General features: G+C 54.5%; 6 protein-coding genes across 6 annotated transcripts; 1 reads left to right on the top strand and 5 right to left on the bottom strand.

Moving 5' to 3' along the window:
* Nucleotides 1-514: 514 nt before the first annotated feature.
* On the top strand, nucleotides 515-2,321 carry PG997_003848 (uncharacterized protein; the record flags this gene model as incomplete). Its single annotated transcript, XM_066808163.1, has 2 exons — nucleotides 515-952; nucleotides 1,014-2,321. 2 exons carry the CDS (start codon nucleotides 515-517, stop codon nucleotides 2,319-2,321), a joined length of 1,746 nt encoding a protein of 581 aa, XP_066671781.1.
* Nucleotides 2,322-2,861: 540 nt separating this feature from the next.
* On the bottom strand, nucleotides 2,862-4,112 carry PG997_003849 (Serine/threonine-protein kinase; the record flags this gene model as incomplete). The annotated part of the gene is made up of 1 exon (XM_066808164.1): nucleotides 2,862-4,112. The coding sequence occupies one exon, from the start codon at nucleotides 4,110-4,112 to the stop codon at nucleotides 2,862-2,864; it is 1,251 nt and encodes a 416-aa protein (XP_066671782.1).
* A 21-nt stretch (nucleotides 4,113-4,133) lies between these two features.
* PG997_003850 (uncharacterized protein) lies at nucleotides 4,134-4,838 on the bottom strand (the record flags this gene model as incomplete). The annotated part of the gene is made up of 2 exons (XM_066808165.1): nucleotides 4,134-4,524; nucleotides 4,591-4,838. The coding sequence occupies 2 exons, from the start codon at nucleotides 4,836-4,838 to the stop codon at nucleotides 4,134-4,136; spliced, it is 639 nt and encodes a 212-aa protein (XP_066671783.1).
* A 1,776-nt stretch (nucleotides 4,839-6,614) lies between these two features.
* On the bottom strand, nucleotides 6,615-8,287 carry PG997_003851 (FK506-binding protein 4; the record flags this gene model as incomplete). Its single annotated transcript, XM_066808166.1, has 4 exons — nucleotides 6,615-6,820; nucleotides 6,879-7,554; nucleotides 7,616-8,068; nucleotides 8,189-8,287. 4 exons carry the CDS (start codon nucleotides 8,285-8,287, stop codon nucleotides 6,615-6,617), a joined length of 1,434 nt encoding a protein of 477 aa, XP_066671784.1.
* Nucleotides 8,288-9,754: 1,467 nt separating this feature from the next.
* Nucleotides 9,755-10,986, bottom strand: PG997_003852 (class I glutamine amidotransferase-like protein; the record flags this gene model as incomplete). The annotated part of the gene is made up of 3 exons (XM_066808167.1): nucleotides 9,755-9,960; nucleotides 10,381-10,771; nucleotides 10,828-10,986. The coding sequence occupies 3 exons, from the start codon at nucleotides 10,984-10,986 to the stop codon at nucleotides 9,755-9,757; spliced, it is 756 nt and encodes a 251-aa protein (XP_066671785.1).
* A 1,316-nt stretch (nucleotides 10,987-12,302) lies between these two features.
* PG997_003853 (sphingomyelinase family) lies at nucleotides 12,303-14,542 on the bottom strand (the record flags this gene model as incomplete). Its single annotated transcript, XM_066808168.1, has 3 exons — nucleotides 12,303-13,444; nucleotides 13,503-13,728; nucleotides 13,925-14,542. 3 exons carry the CDS (start codon nucleotides 14,540-14,542, stop codon nucleotides 12,303-12,305), a joined length of 1,986 nt encoding a protein of 661 aa, XP_066671786.1.
* Between the last annotated feature and the right edge of the window lie 3,808 nt (nucleotides 14,543-18,350).

Consider the following 18,350-nt stretch of genomic DNA (forward strand, 5'->3'; position numbering starts at 1 on the left):
TGGTAGCGCTGTAGAATGGAGGACAAGGCTGGAAGCTTACCCACCTTTAGGCCCTTTAGGTTTAGGCTCTGTGCTGTTGCGGGGACGCTGACCTCACTGGCAGTAGAATAGGATTAGAGGGTCCTTCGGTACTTCATGCGAACACGCAAATCCATCCATCATCAACCCTGTCACGACAGCTCATCTCCGGATATGCAACCATGCCACTGGGAACTAACCTTATTGTACGGTAGACCGTAGACCAGACGAACCTGAGGTTTGTCTATCCCCATCCCCCATCCCCCATCCCTGGACTTTACTGGGGATGGTCCCTGGCCTGCCTGTCAGAGTGGTTGATTTCTATACATGCATACCTACATAACTTAGTCTTAAATACTCTCCTCCATACCACCATCCGTCCCGACTTGGTTTCCTTCTTGAATGTGCTAGCCCCGTAACAAGGGAATCCGATCCAACCCAGCCCAGCCCCGTGACAACAGTCCAGTTCCCTCCGCTCCGGACCGTCCCCGCCGTCATGGACTCCTCCCTCCCGCTCCCGGCCGAGCTGACCGAGCTCAACATCGTGACCTTGAACTGCTGGGGCCTGTTGTACCTCTCCAAAGACCGCGCCTCCCGTCTCGCCGCCATTGGCCAGGCCCTCGCCGCCTCGGACCCGGCGCCCCATATCGTAGGCCTCCAGGAATGCTGGACCCAGGAAGACTACCAGGCCATCCGCCGTGCCACCCGCTTCGTCCTGCCCTATGGCAAGTTCTACCACAGCGGCGCTTTCGGCGGCGGCCTGGCTATCCTGTCGCGATGGCCCATCCAAGAAAGCTCCATGGTCCGCTATCCCTTGAACGGCCGGCCCACCGCTTTCTTCCGCGGCGACTGGTTCGTCGGCAAGGGCGTTGCCTGTGCGCGCATCCGCTACGGCAAAGGGCCCAACGAGGTGGTCGAGGTCTTCAACACTCATGTAAGTTGGGGGTCCCGTTCGCCTTCCTCCCGAGGCCACTTTACCAGAAGCCGCTTGAAAGGCTGACCCTCCCTTTTCTTTTCTTCTTCCTCCTCTCCAGACCCATCCCGCCTATGAGGACCACAAGAAGGGCGTAGACACCTACTCGGCACATCGCCTGTCCCAGGCCTGGGAGTTCTCCAAGCTCGTGCGCGGCGCCGCCGAGAGGGGCCACCTCGTCGTCGCCCTGGGGGATTTCAACGACGTGCCGCTCTCGCTCCAGCACCGCATCCTGACCTCGCACGCGCCGGTCCGGGACGTCTGGCGCGTGCTGCACCCGGACTCGTCGCTCGGGTCCGCCCAGCACGACGCCGAGCGCGCCCGCCGCCGGCCCATCCCCACCGCCGAGTTCAACATCCGCGAGAACGGCGCGACCAGCAACAACGCCTACAACACCTGGCGCTGGCCCAAGAAGCAGCAGAAGCGCCCCGCTGACGTCACCGTCGCCCCCGACACGTCCGACCCAAGGGGCCAGCGGCTCGACTACATCTTCGTCTCGTCGGGCACGAGCGAGAGCGAGCGTCATCCGGGCTGGGGATGGGTCGTCAAGGACACGCGCGTGGGCATGCTGCAGCGCCATCCGGAACTCGGCTGCAGCCTCAGCGACCACTTCTCCGTCGAAGCGACGCTGATCCTCCACCACTCGTCGCTGCCGTCACCCGGCTCTAATCCCCTGTCCCACGAAAACACAGCCGCCCTTGCCAAGTCCTCCACCAACAACGACAACGACCAGAGCCTCGCCGCCAAGTCCGACAGCGACTACCACCTGAAGCCCGCCGATGGCGGCGGCGGCGACGACGCAACTTCAATGGCCGAGACCCGCGCCACCGAGATCCCCGAGGCCTTCCTGACGGCGGGCATCTACCTGCAGACCCCGACGGCCTCGGACTCGCACCTGCCGCTGCGCCACAACAAGCAAAAGTCCACGACGACGCTGCGTGACCACCTCCTCGCCACCTCCTACAAGGCCCAGCTCCAGGATGCCGCGCAGCCCGTCGCGCGCCTGCCGCCCTCGACCTACGACGAGATCATCGCCGTCGTGCAGGCCTACATGGCGCGCGAGCGGTCCCAGCGCCGCTGGCGCAGCCACCACTTCTTCGCCTGGGTCGGCGTGACCTTGGCCTGTTACGTTGGGGTCTGGTTCAGCCCCCACAACTACGTTGCCTTGATCCTCATGCTCCTGAGTAGCCTGGGCCTCGTGGCCGGCACCATCGACGGTCTCATCGCCCTGCTTTTCATCGGCTCCGAGATGCGCGCGCTCAAGGAGTTCGAGTGGGAGATCATGAACGCCAAGGCCCACGCGTCGGGTGCCGGGGGGCCGGCTTCATGAAGAAAGAGGGCCGCGAGGAAACGAGCTGGTAGCGGGCGTACGGAAGCTAAGACCAGCCTACTCCCATATCCCTCTCCAAAGTTCTCCTGGACTAGTCATTATTTTGGAAACAACATATTTGTGTATATCTGACGCTGGAACTCGTCTTCTTGACGGAGACGTATCCGTGTAAGCCCATAGACATGCAACGGCCCCATAGGCCTGTATGCCACACATCACACCGTCATGTATAGGAGTGTGATCCAATAAAGCATAGGTGCCGAAAGGGGCGTCGATTAATGAATAATGACTAGGGAATAATTAAAAGGCTTTAAGTCTGTTTGACCTCCTCTCCAACTTTATAGTGATGCTCATGCCTATCCTTCCCTCATGCTCGTACTCCCACTCTCAAGCATCCCCGTTTTCGTAAGAATCGATGCTCGTCGGGGGACTAGTATCCCTCAACGCTTTGAGCACCAACATAGTCATTCCATTTCATATGATTTTTGCCCAAGCGAGCAATGGTTGCCGGCTCTCTGGTACCATCAATTCATGCCTCTCCTATAATCGAGTTCTCCGCGGAGGCCATGCTGCCATCGGCGAACCATCCAGTTCCATATTCCCTACGACGCCTACCACCCCCTCGACAGCATTGTTCTGAGCATCGCCGAGCACATTGCTGCCCCGTCTCTTCCATGTGTACCCAAGAAAGGCACTCTGCTTCCGCACCTCAAGCACCATGCCTTTGGTATGCCGGTCTCGCAGGAGACGGTCTCGCGGTCGCTTCCTCTCCTTCCGGCCGTACGTTCGCACCACTTTCTTGAGCTGTTCCACTTCCTGCGGGTTCGCCGTCAGCGTTTCGATCTCCCGATCAATGCGCTTCAACCGTGCCGAGTCATACGGCGTCTCGACGAAACGCGTCATCATGTTGCGCACCACCTTGGGGTACGCCGCCAGCTGTCTCTGCACTGCCTCCACTCGGCGTGGACATCGGGCTGAAACAGCCGCTAGCGAAGGGGCATTGGTGTTTACAGGAAGGGGGATCGTGGGGATACTGGTGGTCAGTCCGTCTAGTAGACGAACAGTGTCATGTTCAGCAATGGGCGCTGTACCGCCTTCAATACCGAGGCCGGAATTTGGTGGGAAGGAACAGGAATCGGTATCTGGTTGCGATTCGGACCAATCCGAAATGGGCTCCTCTTCGTCAAAATAATGTGTATCTTCGAGACTGGATATTTTAGGCACAAATGGTGGTTGGACCGTATGCAGTTTGTCCCAAGGGATGCCACGGAACCATTTGTGTGCTTTGATATCTTCGGCATCGTGCGGATATACCGATCGGCCATTCCAATCACGATTCGACTGGCGACGAGACGAGCGAAATGGCTGGATTGGAAATGACTGGGAATCCCGGGCATGGTAGCGTTTCGAGCAGAGACGACTTTCCTTCTCGCGGACCAAGCCGGCCATCAGGTCCATGCAGCGGCGTGAAACGACCGGACGTGGCGGAAAGGCAAATGTTCTCTCGTGGTTGACTATGTTGCGTTTTGTCTCCTGACGACCGCCTTCTTCGGACAGAAAAGGGGTGTGGCCGTAGATGCATTCGTACAGAATGATACCAAGACTCCACCAGTCACATCTGGCATCGTACTCGCCCTCGCGAATAACTTCGGGTGCCATGTACTGACTAGTCCCGACCACTGATCGAGCGGACTGTCGGTTTCCGCAACGGTTTCGCCAGTTCAAGAGAGGCTCCTCCGGCTCTGTGGCAGTGGAATCGTCCTCCGCCACATTACGTTCATGCTTCCGCATGGCCTCAGCCACGTTCTGTGCCTATTTGAGCGTGCCCTGGAAGCCTTCAGATCGGTCAACGGCATTACCCTCGATCGTGAGACCGAGCTTGTGGACAAGACTGTAGCGATGCGTGTGATAGTAGCTTGTGTCATGCGACCAATGACCATCAAAGGCAAGACCAAAATCGGATATCTTGAGGTGGCCCGTAGCCGACACCAAGAAATTGTCCGGCTTGATGTCACGGTGTATCCAACGCAAGGAGTGTGCCTCCTCAATGCAAAGAATCATCTCGGCAATGAAAAACTTGGCCACTGGCTCGTTCAGGATATTTTCACGGATGAGTAGACCGAGAAAGTCGCCCCCAGGCATGTATTCCATGATCAAGTACAAATTGGCAGGGTCTTGGAAGCTGGCGATCAGTGGCACAATCCTACCAATTACCGCGTTAGCCCATGTGCACGATCTTCTCGTTGCGTATCAGGAGTCGGGTACATACCATCTGGAACCTTCAGAGGAGACCAGGAAGTCCCTCTCCGCCCTCAAGTGCCCCTCTTGGCTTGTTCGCAGCATTGCAGACTTACGGATCACCTTCATGGCGTAGACCGGCTTCTTGTACGGTAGGAGTTGGTTGGTAAAGCCGTTGCTGGTCTTCTCCTTAACCAGCCTAACCACACCGAAGCTGCCTTTGCCTAGAATCTTCAGTACTTTATACCGGTCAGTCAGTTCGTTGTGCAAGCCTCTCATCACGCTGGTACTCTTGGCTTTCAGCACGCGCGTCTCGCGCAAATGGTCCGTCTCTTGCTTGTAGAACAAGCGGCGCCGGTAGTCCTTTTCGGGGGACTTAATTCCTCGCGTCTACTCCAAAGATCCGCCTCAAGGAGTTGAAGACGTAAGGATCTTGGGCTGTTCTTTGTAAGAGCCTCATTGAAATACGTCTCTAGATAGATCTTGGCAGCCGAGGCCTTTTCAACCGTCAAGACGGTTGGGTTGAGCTGATCTAGGGCAGTCTCCTCTATTGGTTCCAGCGTCGAGTCTGGACTCGAGTCGATCTCGGGTGCAATTTCGCGGCGAAGCACACTGGCTGCCTTGGGCTTCTTCTCCGTCGAGCTGGTATCCTGGTGCGAGGCCTTCGAGTCCAAAGAGGTTGCTGGCGTGACGGTAGGTTCGATTGGGTGGCCTGTGTATCGGCCACTCGAGTTTGTGTTGCTATTGCTGTTGCTGTTGCTGTTGCTATTGGATGCTGAGGACTGTGGGTTTCCGGTGTCGAGGCCGTGCTCTAGGCCACTGAACTACGGCGGCATATCCTGCTCTTGGGGCCTTCCCATAGAACGGATGGAGCATCTTGGTCTGGAAGGCTTGTGATAAATGACGGTGGCGGTGGGTTTGAATGGAGACTGCAGCCCAGAGAGGGAAAAACGCTTGAGTAGTCCATCGTCTTGGTGGCACAACTTCTTCTCGTATACCGGTGTCGGTGAGTTGGGTTGGGGGCTGGCACGCTCATGCAGCGAAGTGCCTGGTGGTATATTTACTAATTAGCCCACACAAATACTCCCTCCCATCTCCATAGCGAGGCCAATTTGGGCTCTTACCACTATTCGTCAAGGAGCGAAGAACTGATCTGATCCTCGAGCCTTGCCGTCGTAGCTTTCGTGGGGGCTCGCCGGTCGCAGACACTGACGACGAGGAGTCGACTGCCTGCGAATCCACTTGTGCAGATGGGCGGCTGCTGAGTGCAGCAGTGTTCCGTTTCATGGCTACAGCCGGTCATGGGGCGGCCTCTTTAGCTAAGACGTTGCTGCTGCACAATACTGTTTGGTGATAATGACTGTAAGAAATGCCAGATGAGCGTCGATGATAAGATGCCCCCAATCCTGCTGGCTCCGGAGTAGTGGGGAATTGCCTGCAAGAGAGTGAAGTCTCGCTTCACTGCGTCCTGGGCAATGCAAGCTACCTGTCCAAATATCACGGCTGTTACAATTGAGAGCGCGCCTTCCGACTAGACCTGCGCTACTGGGCGCGCGGAGACGCAAAAGGACTGGGAGCGACTGCCCTGCTCGGCGGTCTCTTTGCTCCTTCCATCGTGAACACATGGCAACCTAAGTCATCGAGTAATTCTTGGTATGAATCTATCTGCGCTAGCCTAGGAAACAAGGCGACGAAAATACCAAGTGTAGAAACCCAGATCCCAAAAATCAACTTTTCATACGCCTTTGATGCAATGCAATGCAGAGCTCGTCATCCCTTGTGACAATGTCTGCCTACCGTGTCCGTAGACCGGATCCTCGCAGACCCGCGCAGGTCGGAGACCTTAACACAGCGCTGCGTTTGTTTCTAGGAAAATCGTGAATAGTGTGGCAAGGAGATTAGAAAGTCCACATATTAGACTGTCAACGGATACAGTCGCAATGGAATAGAGTACAGCCACGAATGGGGAATCCGTCAAGGAGATGGGCACGCTGACGTCATAAAAACCGCGCCCATCCAATGTACACCGCACAGGAAGCTTCGGAAACGTCAAGTTTACTTGATCTCCAACAGCTTGATGTCGAACACCAACGTCGAGTTGCCGGGGATACCGGGCTGCGACTTGCTGCCGTAGGCAAGGTTGGCAGGGATCGTCAGGCGACGCTCACCACCAACGGCCATGCCCATCAGACCGATGTCCCAGCCCCGGATGACCTGACCACTGCCGGCGGTGAACTGGAAAGGCTTGCCCTTCTTGTTGGCTATGAGTAGGTTAGCGGCGATGCACACAATCATGGAACAGGTCGGTTTGGAACTTACAATCGAAAACCTTGCCATCTTGGAGCTTGCCAATGTAACGAACACCAACCTTGTTGCCCTTCTTCACAGCACGACCGGAACCGATCTTGCGGTCATCGATGGTGACGCCCTGGACAACCTTGATGCCAGGCTTGGGGCCGCTCTCCTTCTCCTTATCAGCAGCGGGACCGGTAGGACCCTGCTCGAGGTTCTTGGCGAACTGAACCTTCTTGGCGTCCTTGGGAGACTCCTTGGCGGCCTTCTCCTCAACCTCGACGGCATCGCCCTTGTTGTTCTTCAGTTTCTTTTGCTGCTTCTTGCTGAGCTTGGCGTCCGACTTGGCAATCAGAGAATCGAGCGTCTCGGCCTCCTCATCAGCAGCGCGCTTCTTTCCTTTCTTGGAATCAGCGGCGACCAGCTTGGGAGCCTCCTCTTCGTCATCGATCTCCATGACACGGGGGTCCTCAAGACCGTCGAGCTCATCATCCTCTGACTCGTCGGAACCCTCACCGTACATGGCCTCAAGCTCCTCGGGGAAGTCATCGTACTCGCCATCCTCCTCATCCTCCTCATCCGAGTCAAAGTCATCAGCATCGACAATGTAGTTGCCGGTGAGGTGAACAGTGTGGGTACCCTGGACGATGAAGAAAACCTTCTCCTCAGGGCTGATAGTGATGTCAAGAGGTTGTTGGTAGTTCTGTTCATGGTCAGTAAGATTTTCGTAAGGTGGACGTGGTTAGGTGTGCTCCGTGACTTACGCGCTCGGTGTCAAGAGTGCAGATGACGTTCTCCTCCAAATCGAGATCCTCGTCATCCTCGTCCTCGGAATCGTCCTCGTCGTCGTCCGAAGTGGCGGGCTGCTTGCCCTTCTTGGCCTTGCCGTTGGTCTTGGCATCGGCCATCTCCTCATCGGACTCTTCCTGCGCGGCGGCAATGAGCTTCTTGAGGGCAGCAGCTTGCTTCGCCTTCTTGGACTTGGAAGGATCGCTGGGGCCACCGTTGGCCTCTTCCTCCTCGTCGGAGTCCTCCTCATCGTCGTCGGAAGCGCCACGTACGAGCGACTCAAGGTATTCATCATCGACCTCGTTGTCCATGTCGGGATACCTCTGGCGGACGATCTTCAGGGTGGAGCGGGGGATGGAGGGGATTTTGCCATCCTCATCAGCCTCAGGCTCCTCCGTGGGGTCGAGGGCAGCCATGGTGATGCGGAACTGGTTGTCATGTTAGTCGGCTGGGACGCTTGACTGCATGCGGGCAAGCGCAAGTGGGCGCAAGTAGCACTGTTGGGCGGGAATTGGTAGGAGGGCAGTGAGCAGCATAGGGCGACTTACAGAAGCATCGGGGAAGCTATCCTCCATCATGGCAGGAATCAGGACGCTTCCGGGAGGGACCTCCAGGCCATAGAGGGCGACAGTCTTCATTCCAGACATTGTGACGAGAGCGGGAGAGACAGCAGTTACAGAAGGATTGGGTATGTGTGAAAGAGCAGGATGTAAGCGAATGGTGTTTTCGGATGAATGCCTGTCTCAATGGGGAGGGGAGGAAGAAGAAAAAGAAGGATGTTCAATGGGACGGAAGAGGGTATGATGAAGCATTCGTCGAGTTTTTGGTACTGTTCGAGGCTTGCCAAATAGAAACTTTTTTCGATAAGGCCGTCTGCCGGCTCCACTCTTGCGACTGATAAGCCCGCCTTCCCGCTAAATGGGCCTTTTATGAGACGAGCAGACGAGCAGGACGAGTAGGTAGGACAGAAGGAAGAAGAAGAAGAAAAAGAAAAAAAAGACTGGTTGCCCGGGCACCTGAGGCCCCCACCCGAACAAACTAACCTTTTCCAGGGACTCTTACCTTACCTAGCCCAAGTTCTTTTTCTCCAGATTTATCAATGACTGTCGAACGCCGACGATGTACATATAGGATTGACTTGTACATATTCAATGCAAGTAAGAAGTACTCAAGGCAGCCAGGCCAGGCGTATTGATTCCACCACCCTCCATACACCTCCCACGACCTGACTCAAGTTTTCTCATACGTACAGTCGGCATCGCCAGAGTTCCGGTGCACAGTATTTAGGCACCAGTGAAAGCTTTGTCATGTGGCTTGTTGCTTTACCAATCTTGCGTGCCGCTCACCGCCATATCTAATACTATACAACCTCGGGACTCAATTGCTATATTGAACCTTTCAGACTATTGGGCAGGCGAGAACCAGGGAAGTTGGCAGCTATGCCTCTTAACAATTCAGGTGGAATGTTCTCCTGGGCATAACTTAGGTACCTCATGTATGTACCAGAATAGAACAATTCATGCTTGTTTTACTGCAAGTCTCGCTGGGTATTATCGCTGATTGGTCCGTCGCCATTCGCCCAACGCTGACCTGACCTAACAAGACCTGCCCCATTGAATAGGTAAATGATTAGAGTTCTTAGTCGCGATGGCCACCTATAACGGATATGTCTGTAATGCCTGTAAGAAATGGAAAACCCCTTCCTGGAATTCCTGCGAGTGCATTCGCTTGATTTCAGTCCTCAATGCGCTGGAAGTGGCACAGCTAGGACGAGAGAGCCAAGTAAGTACCTACTATACTAGTCCACCAACATGAACATGGGCTGGGCTGGGGTCTATGGACGTGAGTGAGGAGTTGAACAATTGCTGCTATAGGTCACGCCACCAGCAACCCACCACATCTCTGATCGTGAATCTATTCGTCATCCAACTACCGGGAAGCGGGACGTGAACGGTCCATGATCGTAGCGTTGAATCAAACACATAAGCAGCTCGATCACGTTATCACTGGCCCGTCAGCTCACAAGCAAGCTTACACCGCATTCACTTGCCCAGCTTTTCCTACTACCCCAACCCTCTGTGCGTCCCTTCTCTCTCTCCCCTCTCTGCCTCTCACTACTTCCGACGCCAGAAGCCCAAGAAGGCCGCACCCAAGATGTTCCATACCATGCCCAGGACGAAACTCGTCTGTCCTTGGCTGTACTTCTGCGCTCGATCGCCCGTGTCTGTCATGGCGAGAGCCACCTCAACAACCGGACCCGGGAAGTGCTGGGACTGCCGGGCATAGGCTGCCACAAGATCGTTTCCATTGGTCACGCCACCTGCATCACACAAGAAGCCCGACCGGGGTGTCAGCTACATTCGCCAACCCAGCTTTCCGGCTGGTCTATTGGGGAAGTGCGGGAAGGCAGAGAAGAAAAAGAAAAGAAAAAGGGTGGCAGCAGTTTCTGCCCAGGATTTCGCTCGTGTGAACAAATGAGAAGCAAGGGAGAAACCATCGGCATCTGAAATGTCGGAAGGTTCGGGCACTAGCCTGTCATCCTGTCTGCCGGCCACCATCCCATATGGCCCAACACCCCCGGACTGTTGTTACATAAAGGTAGACTGGGGCACATTCTCCCTAATTTTGGCAAGTATTTCCTTTTTCTTCCTACTTTCTTCTCCTTTCCGATCCAGGGCTGCGGTAGAACGACAGGGGAAACGAGAGGAAGGAGAATAAGGAAAAAACTGTGACGACTCACCACTTGACCAAAGCCGCCCGTCCTGGACCCATCGAAGCTCCGTGCCCTTCAAGACGATATCGGGGCCGAACCTGTCGCGGATCTTTTCCTGGAGCCCGCGCGGCCCGCACGCCGTCCTGCCCTTGAGCAGCCCCGCCTCGCCGCAGATGAGTATCCCCGTGCAAATCGACAGAATATCGGTCGTCTCAACCTCACCCTGACGCCGCAGCCACTCAGCCGCACCGGCGTCCAACACCGTGCTGGGATCCGGCCCCGGCACCAGCACGATCTCGAACTTCCCGGCCCTGACGGCAGCTTCCAGTAGTGATGCGTGCGCAGGATGTTCATGCCCGACGTAAGGGGGATCACTTGGCTGGCAGAGACGGTATGGCCCGAGGAGACCAGGGACTCCCTATCAGCAGTGGCAGGGCCAGGTTCCGGACCACCGGATATATACGAAATCTGCACCGAGGGCGCGAGATCAATGACCGCCTGGGGGACGAGGCCCGCGACCAGCGACATGTACTCGTGCGACATTGTGCCAAAGATATCGATGCAGGCGACGTCTAGGAGCTGGCATTCGGTTGGTATGAAGACGCCAATGCGGACGACATTCTGCTTGCCCATGGTCGATCGAGGAGACTCGCGCGAGCTGGTACCAGGTTAGGTATAAAGAGGGGAAAGTGAGAGGGCTTTCACGTGTATATCGAGCAGGCTGAGTGCAGTGCGTTTGTCTTGAACCAGACTTGAAGCAGATGAGACTGCTTTTAAACTGGCCTCAAGACCGGCAATGCCCATCTCGACGATTCCCACTAAACCGGGAACATGCAGCACCACGACACCATGGCTACATGAACTTCGCGCCACCATCCTCACATCACCGGCTGGGCCCGGTGTAAGTGTGACGCTGGGGTGGGGTCCGCTAACGGTGTTAGATGATTGGCTATGCTCAGGTTATAACTCCGTCGAGTCTCGGACTTGGGCCGTAGAGAAGGTAGACGGTAGACACCTACATGTCATCTCATCGCCATCAAGTTCCGCGGGAGCGCCGACGTCTCATAGAAGGTGAAAACTTTGATTAGTAGTGGTGAGTCCTCTTTTTCGGATACCATGCAATTCTCTACGTGATCAAGTTTGAAAGGACAAAAGTTTGACTTTTAATATTGGACATGTTTCTTCATTGATCATGTCGTATCGATTCGTCTCGAGACGAGCTTAGCATATGTACACAAAGGCTGCCTTAGATCGAGTTCTCGAACGATACAAGATATTCTTTATCTTTGTACAGCTGGGTTTTGCTGATCAACCCTCAGTTCCGCTACTTGCTGGGAGACCCTCCATTATACTCAATGGATCTGTCCCGATACTGCCTCCAACAACAGTGTTGCCCGTCGCATTCCTGCTCTTATACAAGTATTAGATATTATAGGGCTAGTTCGAAGACGTCGACGTGCTTGCCCATTCGAGAGCGTCACGACCTCTTCGAACTCTGCCGGGCTAGCCCCTTGCCCGCGTGGACACACATGCTTGCGTCGAGCCGATGGCGCTCGCTGCGCATGGATTCCGCGATTGTTTCGCCAGTGGCGCCGCGCTCCCTTCGTGCCGTATAAAACGAATGCCGGCAGGATTGATGTGAAATCATCATTTTCCTGCAAATTGCTCCGAGAACTCCGTAGGGCCCAGATAAGTTTACCCCTCCATATCTAGAATGCCAATGCCGATGCCATGCCATGCATATCAACATCATGTCCTCTATTTACACGCTTCTCGGAGCCGTTATCGATAAAGGTCGAGTTAAACGTCGCCGGGATCGGTCTTCAAATGGTGTGCAGCGAATCGAACAAAGAAAAGAAAATAAAAAGCCAGGTCACAGTTCTCTGCCTGAAATTGACCTAGACAAGAAATACACCCAAACCCAAAACATGCACAAGCGAACGGACCCGTTACACCATGGCAGAAGCTGATAGCGACTTGGCTCTTTGCCTCGTCACCTTTTTGCTCACGGTGTATACTAGGTCTTGTGTCCAAAAGTGGCAGATTTGCGCCTGGGCGCCGGGAATAGCGCCGTATAACGGCGCCACAAGCGGAACCATGAGGTAGTCAACAAAGTTCCTGCTAACTTTGCGATGCGAGAAGCACATGCCCTTGGCAATACCAGCCTCGGTCATCTCGCGCTCTCGGTTGGCGACGTTTGCTCGATGGAACCTTTCGTATAGGAAGAGATTCAAGGCGACTTCCATGAAACCAAGGGTACGAAGCACATTGCAGACGTCGAATATCCATGCGAGTCCATGGGGATCGGAGTTTCCTTCTGTAACCCAGATGTACAGCGTGGAAGCGATGACCAAAATCGTCATCTGCACAGGCAGGAAATGAGCTTCGAACATGCGATGGGCGAGGTAGAGCATGCGCTCCCAGTTGGGATCCTTCAGCGTATCCGTAGTGACGTCCGAGAAGATACCGCTCTCGACGGTCTGTTCTGGGCTGAGGCCATCGATTTGGGGAATATAATCATCAGAAGGGTCGCTCATGGTCATGTGAAGTGGGCGGAAAGCTCTTGAAGTGTGCTTCCTCTCCTGCCACACCTCCGCAAACTTGCGAATGGCATAACCGGAATCGAGAGCACCCCACATGTGTCGGAGGGCCTGCTTGTATCGTGCCTTTACGTCGTTGTACACTCCACCAACGCCCTCGCCGCCGTCGCCCTTGACATTAGTTTGGCTCACCGGACTGAGCACGGTTCGGACGGTCAGGTTGCCGTTCAGCGCGAAAAAGCACTTCAGGTACATATGCAGATCCTCGCCAATAGCCTCGGCATCACTGTCCCAGCCACCGACGCGATCCACCAGCTGAAGTGGCACGGAATAGACAGAGGTGGGCGGAGCAATCGTTGAACCGTTGTAAAGACCAGACATACCGGCGCCGGCCCAGAGAATGTCGCCAACACGGACGACAGCGGGGATGTTGTGAGCGTTGCGGTCGAAAATAATGGGGGCGGCGTATAGGGTCGTGGTGGCAGTTTCAGGGTGCGACAAGTGCATGCTGGTAAGCAGAGCAAAGTAGTTTGAAGCCAAATGGCTATCGGCTAATTCACCGTATCGTGTCAGTTGCTGCTCAATTTTCCATGTGGTAGGTTGTCTTACCGTCAATTCCAGTCACAATGACATCCTTGCGCATAGCCAAGGGGTACTTCTCACTGAGTTTGCGTGCGGCCCACGCCATGTTGCTTCCCTTCCCAGGAGATTCGCCCGGGATGTCGGAAGGATGCAGCGTGAAATCGATGGACCGGAACTTCTTGGCGAACTCTTGGATGAGGTTCATGGCCTTAAGCTCGACGTTGTGCTCGCGCTGTTCCATACCAAGGTAGACCTGTAATAGACGTATCAGCAAATGCTTTCATGGCGATTCCGCCAAAACTGGCTCTGGACACCCTTGACTACTCCAATTCATCATCGTGCATCAATGCGCCACTCCGTAGACGGGATGGATGATGGACTGATTGTCGTTTCGATTGTACAGCGAGCAGGTACAGCTGCAGGCAAACCAGACTGGATGGTAAACTTACATCGTAGGTGTATCGCGCCTGGGGGTGAGAGGCAAGAACTTCCAACGTCTCCCTCAGAATGTCGACTTCCTCCTTGTAGTTGGGGATAACAATTGCATGAATGATGTTGTCGGTGTCGATAGCATCGCCATCTGTGTACATGTCGAGTTCGAAATCGCCAGCTTCGCTGCTGGTGCTAGAGGAGAATGCAGATCCATCTCGGGAAGAGGTCAACGTCTCAGAGCTAGAAAGCGAAGTGGAGGAGCCTCGTCGTCGATGGTGAGACATCTTGATGTCCCGAAGAGCCTTGCTGCGCGCCATTTTCTTCAAGCTGCGAGTGAGATCGAAAATTGACCAACAGGAGCGGATCGGGAAGCAGGTGACGAGTATGTGGATGAAGAGGCAGTAGTAGGCGAAGATGGTCGTCCATATTCCGGCTCCCGTGCTGCCAGTGGCGGCGTCAGTGGCAGCAGAGGCGACAGAAGAGCCGGCGATGCCCAGCGAGCTCGTCTGCCAGTACTTGATGTAGCCAAATCCTGGCGTGGCTGCTTCTCTTGTGATGACCCAGTAGCTCAGAGCGATGGTAGCTATCATAGCCAGCCCTCCTGCACGCCGCGTGCACCAGCCGAAGAGAGTCATGGCGGGCAAGATGTGTTGTTGGCGATATGCGTGTCCGGCAGAAGGGGTTTGCGAGGTAGGTAGGCTAGACGCGCGACAAGCTGTGGTGTAGGTCAAGGGAATGGGTAAAAGGAGCGGAAGAGACCACACAGGAAGAGGAAGCCGGCGTCTTGATACCTACGGTCTAGTACAGACAGTACAGGCAGTAGCGGGAGATAGAGAGAAAGAAAAGAAATGGAATGTGGAGGGGAGAGAGCGTAGTAAATCGAGCAGTTGGCACGGGAAATGATAGGGACGGGGAGGAAACAAGGTGTGGGTTGTATGTGAGGTAGGGGTGGTATTTCGCCGTTTCGTAGGTACAAACCGACTGCTCGAGGAAGCGGTCCCAGTTCGAGATCCAGATCAAGCCCAGTGCGGCTAGAGGGGAGGCATGTACTCGCTCTTAGTACGCAGCAAATCGGGGCGCAGGACCCAGGCTGGCCAGGCTAGTTTGGTAGGGGATGTGGGATATTTGTACAGGCTATTTTTTGACTGGGCTGGAGCGGGCGGCGGAGTCGGCTGCGTCCTCTGCTGCTGCTGTTGCTGCTGCTCAACTCGCTATTTTTTCGCTGCGGGCGTCTGTCGGTCGGAGGCTGCAGATGGGTTGACGAATCTCGAGGGTGTAAACTGTTCCAGCCTGGCCTCTCGCTCTTCCGTCTCGCTTGTTTTCCTTTTCGTTTCCCTTCTCCTCTCTAATTCCTCATATCGCGGTGTCGTCCCTTTCTGGAGATAGGCTGATAGGGTGTGGAAATCTGGAAGTTCCAGGTTGACACGCGAGTCGAAGTTAATTCTTCAATTCCTTCTTCTCTGTCGCGGTGCTGGCCAAGGTAGCACGCGGTAGGCAGGCAGGCAATAATTAAAATTGGGGGCTGACTGGCAGGTACCGTCGTGGAGAGGAACTCTCTGCTTGCAGTCAATTGATGTTCTCACTGGTTCCACAGCTAGGAACGTAGCAGGGGGCACAGGGAAATTTGGATATGTAGAGGATAAGAAAGGCTGCCCAAAAGGGGATAATTATTACGGGAATCAACAACAAGCTGGGGACAGGGTCCTTTTTTTTTTTTTACTTCCTTCTTTTTTTTTCCTGCTCACGCGCCCGAGGTTAGCTGTCGTTGTCGGTCAGCGGTGGTAGCAAGTACATGTAGTTATCGTAGTAGTTGGAGAAGCTGTACGGAAACGGTGAAAAGGGGACACCCATGCGACTGATTCATGGACTGGAGGATGTTGTGGGCTTTTCTTGGACTTTGCTACGATTCTCACTGCCATGCGGCAGGCAAGTACATGTAATATGTTGTCTCGCCTGCTGCTGCTGCTGCTGCTGCTACCGCTGCTGCATGCTTGCTTACTTGCTTGCTGCTATGGACGGATGGCATTGAGTGAACTGGGATGTTGAGGACAGGTGCTGGCTTATTTTTTTAGCGTGCCACAGCCGCCTGGTGGTAGGGGGTTATCTCACTAAAACACTAAATAAATAGCACGTTACAGTATGCACACACTGTATTAACGACGTGCACTCACTTGCTGAATGCAGCAATCAGGCATTGATGTTTATGCTAGCACTCAGTACTTCGGCGTTCTAGGTTTGGACTTGGAACATGGGGACGAACGAGCCCAGTCTGTCTGTTTTGTTTTCTGTCAGTCATTGACGGCCCCCTAAAACCAACCTTAGCCTCCCTGTTGCAGACTGACTTATCCCATCTTTATCTGGCAACGCCGCGTGAAATCGCGGGAGCAACAACGTGTTTGCAGCAACGGAAACATGGGCAGGCGCAGGCGCAGGCGCCGAAGCTGGAGCTGGAGCTGGAGCTGGAGCTGGTATCATCCCACTACAAGTACAACAGGATTCTCCAATAAAGTTTCGTCGTTTTCGGGATCCGCGGTCGGTCGTTTGGCGATTGCAGGTGATGGACTGGATGAACGAGCCCTCCGTACGACGACAGCCAATGATGGAACGCATGTCGGGCGACCAAAGCTCGATTCCTGACAGATATTTTGCTTCTTCGTGTGTGCGTGCGGCTGCATTCGGTGAACCGATACTACGATACCAGACCCAACTTCATACAAGGCCTATTCCCCGCGGTTACAGATTCCGCGACATTGCTGGCTGGCTGGCTGGCTGGCTGGCTTTGCCGTCAGCCAGCTCGGTTACGGTGTGCTGACGCGCCGGTATGACGTTGTCGGTCTCAAGCACAACTGATAGGATGCCTCGATAGGCTGGGTGGCACGCATGCGGGATCATACCTCATCACCAACTGGTCACTCAAAATAGTCGTATAGCCTCAATTACGTACGCGAAGTGCGGCACCCAGTGCAATGCCATGGAAGGAAACTAGCTACCTAGGTAGTCAAGGTAGCTTGGTGTAGCTTGTTCTTCGCTGACGAGAGCCGTAAAGTAGGTAGGTAGGGCCAGCCAGCTTGGAACGCACGCAAGATAGGAAAGACAAGCGCCTTGGCTGTGCCCCTAGCAAGGCTCGCGCGTAGGAAGGGATAAGCCACCCAACAACCAACCAGCAAGCCATATATGCAAGCGACTTCTATTTTGAAGCGAGCCGGCAGGGGGCTCAGCACCACTTACAGTAATGGTGAGGTTCGAGATCGGCCTCGCTGATCATCTGAAGCAGCCCCCCAGAGCCACACCGTATTTGTTACGCCGCCTTTCTGCGACACTTGTCTATTCATCTTGCCATATCGGTGCACGGCACTGGTCCATCAGGTGCTCTCAGACGGTACTCTGCCGTCATTGTTACAACGCAAGACTCCCTCTGGTAGCAACATCCATGTAAGTATGAATGTATGCTTGGGGCAGGTCGGCTGCGGGCCGTCGGGTGATGACGATGCGTGCCTCCCTGCTCCTTCTGTGTTCCCTTTACTCGTTTCTTGTAAGGTGTAAATAGGAGGAGGGCTGTGACAATGCAGTGAGAATGAATTGCATGTGCATATTAGCCCCGCATGTTTCATTGCCCAATTCTAGGCCAGCCCACAGTCTAATACTGTCCTGTACACAGGCCTACCTACCTGTACGTACAATACACAAGGTAATCATATCCTCAAACTGCATGCAATGCAAGCGGACATTAATAGTGGTGACAAGGCCGTTTGGGCCGAGTGGGAAGTGCCTACATAACATGACTGCATGCCCTATTCTCGAATTGAGAATTGACCATCATGATTTCAGGCAGCTTATGGTCTGTTTTCGTATCAAGCAAAAGGGAATGTGTCCGTCCTGCAAGCATGTCGTCCCCTTTTATCTCCCGAGATCATCTTCTGCCTGCGCTTAAGGCTTGATTAAGCCTACGCTTGAGCCTGTCGGTCGTTTTAGCCAGGAATTCTAGCCCTTGGTGGTGTTTCCATTCCGCGGCGACCGCGACTTTCCTCAAAGCATGCATACCTCCTATTTGCGGTGCACCTAATGCGCGGAATGTTCACGTCCTTGATCAATCAATGTTTCCACACACGGCATTACCAACCAGCCACGCCAGAGAGCACTAGAAGTGCGCCTATCTCGGTATTCTATATAGCTTCCTTCCATTGAACCGCTTCTTTGGATAGCATCTAGTTGGAAGCTAGCAATGACTAATAGATCTATAGTAGTTTGTCTGCTGGGCGATCAAAATGTTGACTATAGCCAATACCTACATAATCTATCGTCCTTCACCGTGTCGGAATAGTGGACAAAGTAATACAGTATGTAGGAAATCCCACAGGCGCGGCCTGCACTATGTACTTCCATTGATGCAGTCAGCACACACACGCCCACCGAAAGTCCACCACGGCGCTGTGGGGACCATGC

This window comes from Apiospora hydei, assembly GCF_038363865.1.
Source record: "Apiospora hydei strain CBS 114990 chromosome Unknown utg000004l_segment0_segment0, whole genome shotgun sequence".
Taxonomy (NCBI): Eukaryota; Fungi; Ascomycota; class Sordariomycetes; order Amphisphaeriales; family Apiosporaceae; genus Apiospora; species Apiospora hydei.